At 36.0% G+C, this 15,930-nt stretch overlaps 1 protein-coding gene across 1 annotated transcript in view; it reads left to right on the top strand.

Moving 5' to 3' along the window:
• TTN (titin) overlaps positions 1–15,930 on the top strand; it is a 266,736-nt gene that overhangs the window by 166,446 nt on the left and 84,360 nt on the right. The window contains 30 exon segments of the mRNA XM_025039310.1: positions 1,682–1,805; positions 2,353–2,619; positions 4,243–4,340; positions 5,154–5,322; positions 5,418–5,684; positions 5,793–6,059; positions 6,151–6,429; positions 6,518–6,926; positions 7,031–7,155; positions 7,257–7,523; positions 8,259–8,528; positions 8,618–8,920; positions 9,016–9,318; positions 9,585–9,772; positions 9,862–9,976; positions 10,083–10,367; positions 10,467–10,618; positions 11,264–11,411; positions 11,556–11,733; positions 12,029–12,150; positions 12,241–12,528; positions 12,634–12,930; positions 13,050–13,236; positions 13,697–13,812; positions 13,906–14,205; positions 14,403–14,702; positions 14,792–14,897; positions 15,001–15,197; positions 15,281–15,586; positions 15,684–15,926. Of these exon segments, the coding sequence (XP_024895078.1) occupies positions 1,682–1,805; positions 2,353–2,619; positions 4,243–4,340; positions 5,154–5,322; positions 5,418–5,684; positions 5,793–6,059; positions 6,151–6,429; positions 6,518–6,926; positions 7,031–7,155; positions 7,257–7,523; positions 8,259–8,528; positions 8,618–8,920; positions 9,016–9,318; positions 9,585–9,772; positions 9,862–9,976; positions 10,083–10,367; positions 10,467–10,618; positions 11,264–11,411; positions 11,556–11,733; positions 12,029–12,150; positions 12,241–12,528; positions 12,634–12,930; positions 13,050–13,236; positions 13,697–13,812; positions 13,906–14,205; positions 14,403–14,702; positions 14,792–14,897; positions 15,001–15,197; positions 15,281–15,586; positions 15,684–15,926 (6,676 nt within the window).

Below are 15,930 nucleotides of genomic sequence, written 5' to 3'. Positions count from 1 at the left end.
ATAATGTCTATTATAGCAATATGCTTCCCTTATAAGTTAACAATATTTTAAAAGGATAATAGCTAACATTATTCTTATATAATCCACCACAAAATCTTCAGCATTCATTTTATTGGTTTATTTTTACAAGATACTTGTTTTTGCTTTGTTTTGTTTTTTCTTTTTTTAACATAGAGTACATTGTGTTCGGGCAATTTATTGAGAACCACTGTGTTCTGAGCCAAGTTCATGGTAACAGAAATTTCTAGAGTATCCTCAGGAATTCAGATGATAAAATGTGTTAATTGATAATATATATCTATGGGTAGGATAGAACCTGAGATACTTTTTTAAGAAGCTGTAAATCACAGTCCAAAATTGCTTTCAAAATTTATATCAAAATGTCATTATAAAAACACTTTTCCCATTCGAGCACCATGTCCTTGAATAAACAGCTGTGTTCCTAGAATATATCTTAATTACTTTCTCCTACCCATTTATTTTCCCTTATTATGTTTTTGGCCTTTCTCAGTTATTAAGGTAGTTATATTAATAACCATGCCCAGCTCTTAACTGAGGAAAAACCTTTATATGAAACTTTATTCCTGACTCCTTCCTTTTTATCAGCATAATAAATAGTCCACTTGTAAAAACATTTATATTATTCTTAACTCTAAATGAACTCTTAAGCAGTGTAAAATCAGTCGATGACAGACAAGACACAGCATCTTATGGAATTTTAGATGATAGAACTAGAAGAACCTCCAATTGACTTATCATTCCTGTCAGAACAGACCTGTTCTGATTTTCAGTTGTGCAAACCACAATTATGGGACTTAATGACAGCCCATATCAAGGTGGTGTATTCTTTTTGACAATTCATTTTGCTACAGACTACCCCTTCACATAACCTAAGGTTACATTTACAAGCAGAATTTATCATTCATATGTTAACAGTAATGGCAGCATTTGCCTTGTTATCCTAATATCCCAATGGTCTCCTGTTTTAACTATTTCTAAAGTCATTTTATCCATTTGTTCATTGCTATGTGAACAATTGCAGCCCTGTCTGATACCAGATTTTCCCAGTCTTGAGGTACAAATTACATGAAAGAGAAGAAGTCAATATCTTCGTTTGCATTTTTTAACAAAATTAAGAAATTGTACAAATTATTTTAAACACAAGTTTAATAGGTTTGCAAGATAATTTTAATTGCTAAAATAAATGAGAAGAATTCTAGCTTGTTGCATGGCAAACACCTTGCATTTAGAACATAAGGTTTACTTCCAGCTTACCATATACAATCATTTTATAATTTAGCTTTCTAAGTCCTTCCTTTATATATATATAAACCCAGTGGCATAATATGGCAAATATAATACACACATACACACACACATGAATGCACACACGCAAACAAATTTGCCTAGGCATTTCAACATAAGAAGTCACCTAGTAATTATGTAAAGGTAGCTATGAAAGCCTAAAATTTTCTTAAAAGATTCTCAACTATTAATTAAAATCATTTTTAAATACATATTGCTATGTATATGACTACAAAACAACTTGGAAAGTGCTATTTCAAACTGTTTACCTAAATGAATTAAATACACCTATATATATATTATATGTACATTATATATATATATATTTGATTGTGTTTCAAATATTCATAAACTGCATATTTTTTCAAAAAACTAGGTGGTCACACGTTCAGAAGGAAAAGTTCATACACTTACTCTGAGGGATGTAAAGTTAGAAGATGCTGGAGAAGTCCAACTAACAGCAAAAGATTTCAAAACTGAAGCCAACCTCTTTGTGAAAGGTAATTACAAGGCTTATTTTTAAAAACGTGTAATGTGGAGGTTCACAAATAATACCAACTCTCAATTATCTTTATATGTTGAATACCATAGATCAGTAAAATCCACCAAATAGTCATTCTATTTTTACTTTTTGACCTAACAAAATAGTTCACAGACTACTAAAAAAAAATTGAAATTGACTAGAATAGGTTTCACTTCCTCTCTCTGTCCCCACTTCCTCTCTCTGTCCCCACTGTTTTTATTGCTTCAATGAACAGCTGGAAGAGTAAAAATTATTATCAGACTCAGTATCTATCATTTTAGTAACCAAAAAGTTGGCTATTATTTCCTTGATGTTTCATATTTTTAAAAAATGCTTTTCCTCTGTATGTACAAATAATGATGAAACATTATTATTAGAGAAAAACATTCACATGGAATCAAATCTTACAAATGAAACTTAAAAATAGAAAAAGCCCTGGAGGTACTAGAGGAAAGTTGAAGAGGTATTGAAACTCTTCGAGAAGCAAAGAGAGATGCCTTGGCTAATTAGTATGATTCTTTCAGAACCCCCAGTTGAATTCACTAAGCCTCTTGAGGACCAGACGGTCGAAGAGGAAGCCACTGCAGTATTGGAATGTGAAGTATCCAGAGAAAATGCTAAGGTGAAATGGTTCAAAAATGGTACAGAAATTCTCAAAAGCAAGAAGTATGAAATTGTTGCTGACGGCAGGGTCAGAAAACTTATTATTCATGGCTGTACCCCAGAGGATATTAAAAGATACACTTGCGATGCTAAGGATTTTAAGACTTCCTGTAACCTGAATGTCGTGCGTAAGTATTCTTCTTACACAAGACTTTTCATTTGCAACTCTTTGATAACAAAAAAATAAAGTAAAAGAAAGAAAGAATAAAAGAAAGAAAGAAAAACACCTTTTGCATGCCCTTCTTGGCCTAACTGCATTCTTGGCAACTTATAGTATTGATACTGACATAACCTGATCCTTTATGTGTTCAGAAAAAAAGGAAAGTTCTTCTACTACATCTGGTCTGATAAGGACAGATTGATCATTTTTCACTATGTTTCTCAGGGCACCATGATACTTTAAAAAAAAAAAGAAAGAAAGAAGGAAAGGAAAAAGAAAGAAAGAAAAGAAAAGAAAGAAAATTTTATTTGAAAGAAAAATGAATCATCGGGTATAGGAAACAATTAGGAAATGAGCATGAAATTTCAGTTTGAATAGGAGCATGGCTAGAGGTCTGCTGGAATATGATAAAGCCCATTCACATAATGCTTTCTCTGAGAATAAGAATGGACAAGAAGATGGAGAGAAGCCTGGATTCTTTGAGTCCTGAGAATGATGAGAGCTCTAATGGTTTATAGCATTACTTCTTCCTCTGGTGAAAAATGTAACATCTTTTTCAAAATGCTGCATGCTAGCTCATTTTTTTCATTCATTTATTTGTCCAGGGACAATATTTTTCAGTGTATATTTTTGTGCAATATTTGCTGTTTAGTTTAGTTGCTTCCCATCTGTCAACGGCTACAAAATAATGGCTTTGATTGTGCTTCCATGGGTCTTGTACTGTTTTATTCTTTCTAATTTGTGATTGTTCTGCTTTAGTCTATGACAGAGTAGCTTCTTGGGTCTCCTTCTTCCTTTTGTCATCTACTTTTTCTCTACTCCAAGAAGGCTCAGCTACAATGAGCATATATCTTCAAGCCTATTAGCCAGCATTTGTGTCCCAGAATCTCATTGATCAAAAACAGCCATCTTTGGAAGGACTCACAAAGAGCCCTGAAAGAAAGAAAGGCAAGGAGTCAGCTCTACAATCCTAGACATCTGCTGACTTAATTCTAGAGATAAATGAAACAAGAGATGTAAAAAAACCAAATCACTCTTCTATACAAACACATTGCTTTGTCACACTAATAGATGTTATGGCTAATGTCTTTGAAGCTGACTTGAAAAAAAAGGAATTATGTGATTTCAGTTGCAGACTCATGCCTCTCTGCTATAGACAAGACTGGTCCTAGTGCTTCAAGCTGCATTATCATTGGATTCTGCTAATTTCTCAGAGATTATGCTGGCTGCGTTAAATAATGTTTATTTGCTGCTGGTGTTTCCTTTAACAGTATTGACTTTCAACTCTGGAGCAGTAGCAATAGAGATATTTCTTTTAGCTATCATTCAGAAGAATTGAGTTAGTGATGATGATAGATAGACAGACAGACAGACATAATTATCTGGACATATAATTTTATGAAAACTACAAAGATGTAAATAGCAAAGTATCATACCTGAATGGCAGCTCCAAGTGATTTCAAAATCAGTTGTAGACTATTAAGATGGGAAAAACCCCCAATAGACTCACTTTTTCATAATATGTACTACAGTAATGTTAGAGTAAATTTCTAGAAACCTCATTTTGAAATCTGATGACCCTCTCTTACAGCTCCTCATGTGGAATTCCTAAGACCACTCACAGATCTTCAAGTTAAAGAAAAAGAAATGGCTCGGTTTGAGTGTGAAATTTCCCGAGAAAATGCAAAGGTCTGTGATTATATAGTTGTGATCTTCTGCTGTCAGATAACTTTGTTTACTTTTGGTTTAGTCAAAATGTGAAAAAAAAAAAAGTGAATCTCACTTGTCTCTGGTCATCACACTACTTTTAGCTTAGAGATTATTACTTTAGTATGAAGTGGCTTTTGACAACCAGGTTTTATACAGAATTGATAAATATATGCACTCTAATTATTAAAGATTGTGGCTTCCCAGATGAGGGTGAATACATTGTCACTGCTAGACAAGATAAATCTGTTACTGATTTAATTGTTCTCTTTTTAGAATTATTTATTTACTATTACTTGAAAAACACTGGATTCACAAACAGGAGATTTAGATATTATTAGTTTGAAACATATTAAATTGCTGTTTTTTAGGTTAAAAATAATCAAATATCATCGATTTCATATGTCTCAACTAAATACTCCTGTTTGCCATTAACTACCATTAGCAGGTCAACTTTGAGTATCAGTTTACACATCCAGAAAATGAAGGCATTTGGTCTGTATGATATCTAAAGTCCTGTATGGCTCTAAACTTATACAATCACATTATTTTTAATAACTGATAATAGCATCATAGCAGTTCACTTAACAATAATCGAAGAAGTTTGTTCTTGCTTTTTTAAAAAAAATTTTTTGTAATTACAGTTGACATACTTTTTCATATTTACCACTTTGGTTCTTCTTCATACTATAAAGCCTTATTAGTTCCTTTTAGAAAAACTCAGGATCATAGTTCTTAAGGACACACATCTGAAGGAACAAAACAGATAAAGGTATTTATTTATCTTAAATATAGGTTCAGTGGTTTAAAGATGGTGCTGAAATTAAAAAGGGCAAAAAATATGACATCATATCTAAGGGAGCAGTGCGCATTCTTGTCATCAATAAATGTCTGCTGGATGATGAAGCAGAATATTCCTGTGAAGTAAGGACAGCAAGAACTTCCGGCATGCTGACAGTACTGGGTAAGAATGAAGTCTTTCTTTGCAGAAGTTTATGTTTTGGAAAAAAAAATAATAATAACTTTTTGTTTAACTCATTTTTTTTATTCTTCTCGCAGAAGAAGAAGCTGTCTTTACAAAAAATCTTAACAACATCGAAGTTAGTGAAACAGACACTATAAAACTTGTTTGTGAAGTCTCTAAGCCTGGAGCAGAAGTGATTTGGTACAAAGGAGATGAAGAGATCATTGAAACAGGAAGATATGAAATACTTACTGATGGACGAAAGAGAACTCTGATCATTCAGAATGCCCAACTTGAGGATACTGGCAGCTACAACTGCCGACTCCCAAGTTCTCGAACTGATGGCAAAGTCAAAGTACATGGTATGAAAATTTCTATGAATAATATTTTATTTTAAAAATGTGTATTTGTTGCACATGCTTAAGGTACAAATGCTTAAGTTTTGAATATGTGCAACTTTTTCTTTTAAGAACTTGCTGCTGAATTTATCTCAAAGCCTCAAAACCTTGAAATACTTGAAGGAGAAAAGGCTGAATTTGTCTGCTCTATATCAAAGGAGAGCTTTGAAGTCCAGTGGAAGAGGGATGATAAGACACTTGAATCTGGAGATAAATATGACATTATTGCTGATGGCAAAAAGAGGATCCTAGTTGTAAAAGATGCCACGTTACAAGATATGGGTACTTATGTGGTCATGGTTGGGGCTGCCAGAGCAGCAGCTCACCTGACAGTAATTGGTAAGTTTGTTTTTGCTTCTAGAGTTTACTCACATTTATATCTGTGACTTGGTCCTTCTTTGTACTATGGAGTCTTATTGGTCACTTTCAGAAAAACTCAAGATCATAGTTCCTCTTAAGGACACTCGCGTGAAAGAACAACAAGAAGTCGTCTTTAACTGTGAAGTCAATACCGAAGGTGCCAAAGCTAAATGGTTCAGAAATGAAGAAGCCATATTTGATAGTTCAAAATACATTATTCTTCAAAAAGATTTGGTCTACAGCCTTAGAATTAGAGATGCACGATTGGATGATCAAGCCAACTACAATGTGTCTCTGACCAATCATAGAGGTGAAAATGTTAAGAGTGCAGCCAATCTAATAGTAGAAGGTAAGTCACTTATATGGCATTAGAGGTCTTTAAAATCAATTCTTATTATGCAAACAACTAAAATCAACATTCTCCTTTTTTACAACAGAGGAAGACCTCAGGATTATTGAGCCTCTTAAAGACATTGAAACAATGGAGAAGAAATCTGTCACATTCTGGTGCAAGGTGAATCGTCTCAATGTAACACTGAAATGGACCAAAAATGGAGAAGAGGTGGCTTTTGACAACCGCGTTTCATACAGAATTGATAAATATAAGCACTCTTTAACCATTAAAGACTGTGGCTTCCCAGATGAGGGTGAATACATTGTAACTGCTGGGCAAGATAAATCTGTTGCTGAGCTTCTCATCATCGAAGCTCCTACAGAATTTGTGGAACACTTAGAAGACCAGACAGTCACTGAATTCGATGATGCTGTCTTCTCCTGTCAGCTCTCCAGAGAGAAAGCAAATGTAAAATGGTACAGAAATGGGAGAGAAATCAAAGAAGGCAAAAAGTAAGCAAAAGATTCTTGACCTCTATTTCTGTAGCTATATATACATTATTGACAATTTAGTGGTCATTATGCAAGCTAACCGATAATTCAACCTCTTCTTTCAGATACATATTTGAAAAAGATGGAAGTACACATAGGCTCATTATAAAAGATTGCAGGCTGGATGATGAATGTGAATATGCTTGTGGAGTAGAAGACAGGAGGTCTCGGGCTAGACTTTTTGTGGAAGGTACATATTAACTGAAAGGACAATTTTAATATTAGAACCAGTTTTAAAAGGTAGTTAATCCAAATACAAACATATTTGTATTTATTTCACATTTTCTTCAGAAATCCCTGTTGAAATCATCAGGCCTCCACAGGATATTCTCGAAGCCCCTGGTACTGATGTTGTCTTTTGGGCTGAGCTCAACAAAGATAAGGTGGAAGTCCAGTGGCTAAGAAATAACATGATTGTGGTCCAAGGTGACAAATACCAGATGATGAGTGAAGGAAAGATACACAGGCTACAGATTTGTGATATTAGGCCTCGTGACCAGGGTGAATACAGATTTATTGCCAAAGACAAAGAAGCCAGAGCTAAGCTTGAACTGGCAGGTAAGTCCCTTTCTTTTATTTTCACATGTCCTCACAATATCACAGATACAGTGAAAGTTTCAAGTTTCACAGTTAGTTAATGAGATAATGCTTGTGAAAGCCCTTTGTTTCTGTTAAATCCTATCTACCTGTTAACAGTTCTAATTTCTCTTACTATAAAGTGTCCTGAATAAAAGGAACTTTATAGCGTTCCTCCTTACCTGCCAGAACCTCGAGCAGTTCCTAGCACATGGCGGCTGTTCAAATAATTCCTAGAATTAACCCAGCACCCTGAGAGTCTTCCCAGCAAACCCAGACCTAAAAGTATTCCCATTCTCCTACTTTCCCAACCCCTGTGGCACCTCTTAGATTTCTTCTCATCTTGACCAAAGCTTTGAGATATCTTTATAGGTTGTCATTATGAAAAAGCCATTAGTTAACCTCTTGTAAATAAGAAAGTTTGTCTGGTTTATCTTGAACAAAAAAAAAACATTGTATTTAGTTCTCTGTTATTTTTTTGACAAAAAATGGAGACTTCATGGTTGAATATCATTCTTAATTCTCTACTTTCTAGTCTGATAATTTACAGTATAAGAACTCTAAAATCAGTTAGTATTCTCTGCCATAAAGTTACTGCGATGTACTTCCAAGGTTAGGTAACCAATATTTGCTAACAAAAGCATAGTAAAGAAGCTATGGTGTAGCTGGACTACAAGAAACAACTCAAACACGTTCACATGTTATTTTTCTCACTAGCTGCACCTAAAATCAAGACAGCTGATCAAGACCTTGTAGTTGATGTCGGCCAGCCTCTGACAATGGTGGTGCCCTATGATGCCTACCCTAAAGCAGAAGCTGAGTGGTTTAAAGAAAATGAAGCTCTGTCTTCAAAAACTGTTGATACTACAGCTGAACAAACCACTTTCAGAATTTTAGAAGCCCAGAAAGGAGACAAAGGAAGGTATAAAATTGTGCTTCAGAACAAACACGGGAAAGCAGAAGCATTTATCAATTTACAAGTTATTGGTAAGCCCTTGAGTTACTTGGACTTGATTGACAAAGCACAAGTAAAAGCATGATAACACACTAAAAAAAAAAATTTATGTGAATTTCAGATGTTCCTGGGCCAGTACGTAACTTAGAAGTAACAGAAACTTTTGATGGTGAAGTGGGCCTCGCTTGGGAAGAACCGTTAACTGATGGTGGAAGCAAAATCATAGGTTATGTTGTTGAAAGACGTGACATCAAGAGAAAGACCTGGGTTCTGGCCACTGACCGTGCAGACAGTTGTGAGTTTACTGTCACTGGACTACAAAAAGGAGGAGTTGAGTATCTATTCCGTGTGAGTGCAAGAAACAGAGTTGGCACTGGTGAACCAGTGGAAACTGACAATCCTGTAGAAGCAAGAAGTAAATATGGTAAGAATTTTTTAAATAAATGGCAAACTAGCTTATCTTTGCTTTTATTTTTGATATAACCCAAAGCCCATGTTTTCTTCTGTGATGAAATCCAGATGTTCCAGGCCCTCCTTTGAATGTAACCATCACAGATGTGAATAGATTTGGTGTCTCATTGACATGGGAACCACCAGAGTATGATGGTGGTGCTGAGATCACAAACTACATCATTGAATTAAGGGACAAGACTTCTATCAGATGGGACACAGGCATGACAGTAAGAGCCGAAGACCTGTCTGCAACTGTTACCGATGTAGTGGAAGGACAGGAGTATAGTTTCCGAGTCAGAGCCCGAAACAGAATTGGAGTTGGAAAACCAAGTTCAGCCACACCCTTCATCAAAGTTGCTGATCCAATTGGTAAGCCCACCAAAAAAGTAAATAACTCCTTTATGTAATCCAGAAGCCTATCGATTAAAATAAATAAAATTAAATAGAAGTTAATGAAAATGTAGAACATCAGAAAAATTTGCAAATCATAAAAATATAGGCCTTGCCTACTACTTTTATTTTGTGAGTACAATAAACCTGATATTTTAAAGAAGAGAATAGAATCGATTACAGCATTGTCTTAATAAATTGTCACTGAATTAAACAGTCTGCTCCAACTCTTTCTTCCACTTCAGAGAGACCAAGTCCTCCTGTGAACCTAAATTCCTCAGATCAGACTCAGTCATCAGTTCAGCTTACATGGGAACCTCCTCTGAAAGATGGAGGAAGCCCAATCTTGGGCTATATAATAGAGCGATGTGAAGAGGGAAAAGATAACTGGATTCGTTGCAATATGAAACTGGTCCCCGAACTGACTTATAAGGTAGGACATATGCATCTAAAAACAATATTCAGTGTATGATCATGGACTTAAATGTATGTTTTTTTACAAATATCAATTCATAATTTTAGGTTACTGGATTACAAAAAGGCAATAAATATTTGTATCGAGTATCTGCAGAAAATGAAGCTGGTGTTTCAGATCCATCTGAAATTCTTGGTCCTCTAACTGCTGATGATACTTTTGGTAAGTGAATATTTTGTTTTTAGATTTGGGAATGGCACATGGCTGCTTTGGGGTAACAGGGACTTAAATACAGTACTGGAAACTCATTAATTTTTCTTCTTGGTAGTTGAACCAACAATGGACTTAAGTGCCTTTAAAGATGGTCTGGAAATTATTGTTCCAAATCCTATCAAGATCCTAGTTCCAAGTACAGGCTATCCAAGGCCAACTGCAACCTGGTCTTTTGGAGATAAAGTTCTAGAAGCAGGGGACCGTGTGAAAATGAAAACTTTATCTGCCTATGCCGAACTTGTCATTTCTCCAAGTGAACGTCCAGACAAGGGCATTTATACACTGAATCTTGAAAATCCGGTGAAAGCAATTTCTGGGGAAATTAATGTCAATGTAATTGGTAAGGAACTAAACTTTTGTTATCTAAAGTGATTTGATGGTAGTAACAAACATTAGTTCAAGCTATTCGCTATATTGACTTCTGATTGTGTTTATTCAGCTCGCCCAAGTGCACCCAAAGAACTGAAATTTGATGACATAACCAAGGACTCAGTACATTTGACTTGGGAACCGCCAGATGATGATGGAGGAAGTCCATTAACTGGATATCTTGTTGAAAAGCGAGAAGTCAGCCGGAAAACATGGACTAAAGTGAGTTTTGAGCAGCGATGCACCAACTTCAGAAAAAAAAAAAGAGGGGAAATCCCAGAATTCTGTAAAGCTTATGTTTTTACCTTTCTCTATTAAAAAAGTACCAAAAACTTTTTTAAATGCATTGATGCTAATGCTTGGGTAGTTCAACCAAGCCTTACTGAATTTTCAACTAAGACTGTTTAAAAGAAGGAAACCTTAACTACTTACTTGGTATCTGATAAGTACCCAATATGCCCCTATTAAACTATCAGCAATTCTAAGGACATTAAGTACTTAACTCCTGGTGGTCAGACATCTCACACCACTAGATTGCCTTAGTTGGCCTAATCTGCCTTTTTTTTCTCCTCAGTTTATATTCATTACTATTTTTACCTTGACTTGTAATCATATTTCTAATAACCAAGTTGGTATTATTTACCAGCTTTTTTACCACCTTTTTAATGTGTACAAACTATGAAACAGTTTTACTTTATATTAAGGTCAAATATTATGTCTTACTTTGCAATTTTTTCCCTAATACGAAATTAATAATCCTTAGCATTCAAAACAACTTCCATGTCTATCCCTGCTCATGGTAAAAATCTTCTGACTTGGGCAAAGGGTTTTGGGAAACAACTAATTAACTGTATCACTTTGTCCTAGGTTATGGACTTTGTGACTGACTTAGAATTCACAGTCCCTGATCTTGTTCAAGGAAAGGAGTATTTATTTAAAGTCTGTGCTCGTAACAAATGTGGCCCTGGGGAACCTGCATATGTTGATGAACCTGTGAATATGTCAGCTCCTGCAAGTGAGTGTATTATTTACGATTTCTCACCTAGCCTCTTGTTACCTGTTTTTGCTTTTAAACCTAGTGTTGAAGTTATGGGAGAAAGGCACAGGTTGGCAATATGATGGTATATCTAAGACTTTCTCTGTCTTTAAAATGTTATAGCGGTACCTGATCCACCAGAGAATGTTAAATGGAGAGATCGAACAGCCAAAAGCATCTTCCTAACATGGGAGCCACCTAAATATGATGGTGGTTCACGCATCAAAGGATATTTAGTTGAAAAATGTCCACGTGGTTCTGATCGATGGGTCGCCTGTGGAGAACCAGTTGCAGAAACAAAGTATGTTTTTAATTATTTGGCACAAGAGCAGATGTCTACTCTTACTCACTAAAATGAGCTTTCTTTTGGAAAATCTAAATGTTAAGTTTTTTCATTGAGAATTCCCCTGTTGTGCCTGTCTGTTTTTAGAAAGTGCTATTGAACTCATCCCCTACTCAGGATTTTCATTAGTTACAATATAGAAGCAATCCAGAATTAAAGAATACTATAATCAGGGGCATGGATTTTGGAAATACTATGAATACTACACAATTCTATGCATTATAGTAAAATATCTCATTTCATTTTCTGACAGAATGGAAGTAACAGGTCTTGAAGAAGGCAAATGGTATGCCTACCGTGTTAAGGCCTTGAACAGGCAAGGTGCTAGCAAACCAAGCAAACCCACAGATGAAATCCAGGCTGTGGACACACAGGGTATTTATTTCTGGTTTTTGTTTTATCAACCAGACCTCTGACTTTCTGCTTGAACTTGCTAACATCGTAAATAATCTTTTTCCAATTCAGAGGCTCCAGAAATTTTCCTTGATGTGAAGCTCCTTGCTGGTCTCACTGTAAAAGCAGGAACTAAGATTGAACTTCCTGCCACTGTAACTGGAAAACCTGAACCTAAGATAACTTGGACGAAGGCTGATATGCTTCTGAAGCAGGACAAAAGAATCACCATTGAAAATGTTCCTAAAAAATCCACAGTGACCATTGTCGATAGTAAGAGAAGTGACACTGGCACATACATCATCGAGGCTGTGAACGTCTGTGGTCGAGCCACTGCTGTAGTAGAAGTGAATGTCTTAGGTAAGGAAGGCTCTCATTTTAAAAATAAGGAAACTCATTTCAGCTACTTTTTAAAATTAAACTTTTTTAAAATGTTTTTTTCTACATGTGTAATGTCATCCACAGATAAACCCGGACCACCTGCTGCTTTTGACATCACAGACGTGACCAATGAGTCATGTCTTTTAACATGGAATCCGCCACGAGATGATGGTGGATCTAAAGTCACAAACTATGTTGTGGAGAGAAAAGCAACAGACAGTGAAGTGTGGCACAAGCTCTCATCAACTGTCAAGGATACAAACTTCAAGGCAACCAAATTAACACCCAATAAAGAATACCTCTTCAGAGTTGCTGCAGAAAACATGTATGGTGTTGGCGAGCCAGTTCAGGCTGCTCCTATAACAGCCAAATATCAGTTTGGTAAGTTTCTCATAAATCAGTTGGCAACAACAACAACAAAAAGAATGCTTGTGTCAAACTTGGATTTAGGTGTCTTATTTATATATAGGACATATAACACGTCATTATCTTGTCTATAGATCCACCTGGACCTCCAACTCGCCTAGAACCTTCTGATATCACTAAAGATGCAGTGACTCTCACATGGTGTGAGCCAGACGATGATGGTGGCAGCCCAATCACTGGATACTGGGTTGAAAGATTAGATCCTGATACTGATAAATGGGTTAGATGCAATAAGATGCCAGTAAAGGACACAACGTACAGGTATGCCCAAAATCTCCATCAAGATGTTAAAAGAATAGTGTATACAAATTTTCATTCTTTAGTATTCCTTTTGATGATACATGATTACATATTACTATAAAAATTATAATCATTTTACTTATATTTCCTATTAACACATAATTTCAAAAATGATATGTTGCATCCAAGGATACTTTTCTTAATATGCTACAAAATATTAACTTTCTGGAAGTTTCAAAGTGTTTGGCCTTCCAGTATATTATAATAATGGTCATTTTTATAGTATTATAATTAGGTTGGTACATTTAGCCAAACCTAAAATGTGTGACAATTAAAAGGCAATTTTAAATTTATATTGAAATATTTTCAATTAAATTTCCAAGTAAAGTTTTTACAATTTAAATAAATCAACCTCTTCTATGTAAACAGAGATTTCTGCTTCTTATTATGGTATTCAACTGGTACTTTGTTTCTAATCCAGAGTAAAAGGTCTCACCAATAAGAAAAAATACAGATTCCGTGTGTTGGCCGAAAATCTTGCTGGACCTGGGAAACCGAGTAGATCAACTGAACCAATCTTAATAAAAGACCCCATAGGTATTATTCATATATTTTATGTGATTATTTTGAAGCTCATATTAACCCCTTTTTGACAAACCTGAATAATGATTCCATTTCATTGGCTTGCAGATCCTCCATGGCCCCCTGGAAAACCAACTGTGAAAGATGTAGGCAAAACATCATTAGTATTGAATTGGACAAAGCCAGAACATGATGGAGGAGCAAAGATTGAGTCTTATGTCATTGAAATGCTAAAGACTGGGACAGACGAGTGGGTCCGAGTGGCTGAAGGAGTTCCCACCACTCAGCATCTGCTCCCAGGGCTCATGGAAGGGCAGGAGTACTCATTCCGAGTTAGAGCTGTGAACAAGGCTGGGGAAAGTGAACCCAGCGAACCCAGCGACCCTGTGCTTTGCCGGGAGAAGCTATGTAAGTCACTCTTGATGTTTAAGGTATATAAATCCTTCTAAAATATATCTGAGAACTGCGATATGAGAAAATATGAAAAATTTATTACTAAATAATTTCATCCTTGCTATATAATTCCCTAGTGATTACTAGAGAATTTAGTGAAAACTGAATATTAGACAATAAAAAATTGAATTTGTTTTTCTTTTATTCTTCAGATCCTCCATCACCACCTCGCTGGCTTGAAGTTATTAATATCACAAAAAATACAGCAGACCTAAAGTGGACAGTTCCTGAGAAAGATGGAGGATCCCCTATCACCAACTACATCGTGGAAAAGAGAGATGTGAGACGAAAAGGCTGGCAAACAGTGGACACAACTGTCAAGGACACCAAGTGTACTGTAACCCCACTGACAGAGGGCGCTTTATATGTGTTCCGAGTAGCTGCAGAAAATGCCATAGGACAAAGTGACTACTGTGAAATTGAAGACTCTGTCTTGGCCAAAGACACCTTTAGTATGCTAACTTAATCTTTGTGACATCATTTGTAATGGATTATCACTGCTCCCTCTGGTTTTTCTAACCATTGAATATTTTGCTTTCAGCCACCCCTGGACCACCCTATGCTCTGACTGTTGTTGATGTGACAAAGCGACATGTTGACCTAAAGTGGGAACCACCTAAAAATGATGGTGGAAGACCAATACAGAGGTAGAATTTTAATTAATGCATAAAGAATAATTTACACATAGCCGAAAATTCTTAACTTTGTTTTTTTCTATTAATGTAATGAAATGCTTTGTTATTTCAATAGATATATCATTGAGAAGAAAGAAAAACTAGGTACCCGTTGGGTGAAAGCTGGAAAGACCGCAGGACCCGACTGTAACTTCAGAGTAACTGATGTCATTGAAGGCACAGAGGTCCAGTTTCAGGTTCGGGCAGAAAATGAAGCCGGAGTTGGTCACCCAAGTGAACCCACAGAAATCCTGTCAATTGAAGATCCAAAGAGTAAGTAGTGCTGACTATACAAAGGATATTGTCTAGAGCTTAATGATGAGATTGTGGATATGAATGTTTCACTCTTTTTTCAGGTCCTCCTTCACCTCCTCTTGACCTACATGTGACTGATGCTGGGAGAAAGCACATTGCCATTGCTTGGAAGCCTCCAGAGAAAAATGGTGGAAGTCCTATTATAGGATACCATGTTGAAATGTGTCCAGTAGGCACTGAGAAATGGATGCGGGTTAATTCTCGCCCAATAAAAGACTTGAAATTCAAGGTTGAAGAAGGTGTTGTTCCTGACAAGGAATATGTTCTGAGAGTGAGAGCTGTCAATGCTGTTGGTGTCAGCGAGCCATCTGAAATCTCCGAAAACGTGGTTGCCAAAGACCCAGACTGTAAGAACACGGTTTATTTTATAATTAATAAAACAGGCTTTACTTATGCATTTCATTTTGACATACTCTTTTTCCTCTTTTGGATTATATCTTACAGGCAGGCCAACAATTGATCTGGAGACTCATGACATTGTTGTTATTGAAGGTGAAAAACTAAGCATCCCTGTTCCCTTCAGAGCTGTCCCAGTTCCAACTGTTAGTTGGCATAAAGATGGCAAAGAAGTTAAAGCAAGTGATAGATTAACAATGAAGAGCGACCACATCTCAGCACACCTCGAAGTTCCCAAGAGTGTCCATGCAGATGCCGGAGTTTACACCATTACACTGGAGAACAAGCTCGGTTC

Source organism: Pteropus alecto, unplaced genomic scaffold, assembly GCF_000325575.1.
Source record: "Pteropus alecto unplaced genomic scaffold, ASM32557v1 scaffold3, whole genome shotgun sequence".
Classification (NCBI taxonomy): Eukaryota; Metazoa; Chordata; class Mammalia; order Chiroptera; family Pteropodidae; genus Pteropus; species Pteropus alecto.
This window is presented reverse-complemented; position numbering and strand designations above follow the sequence as displayed.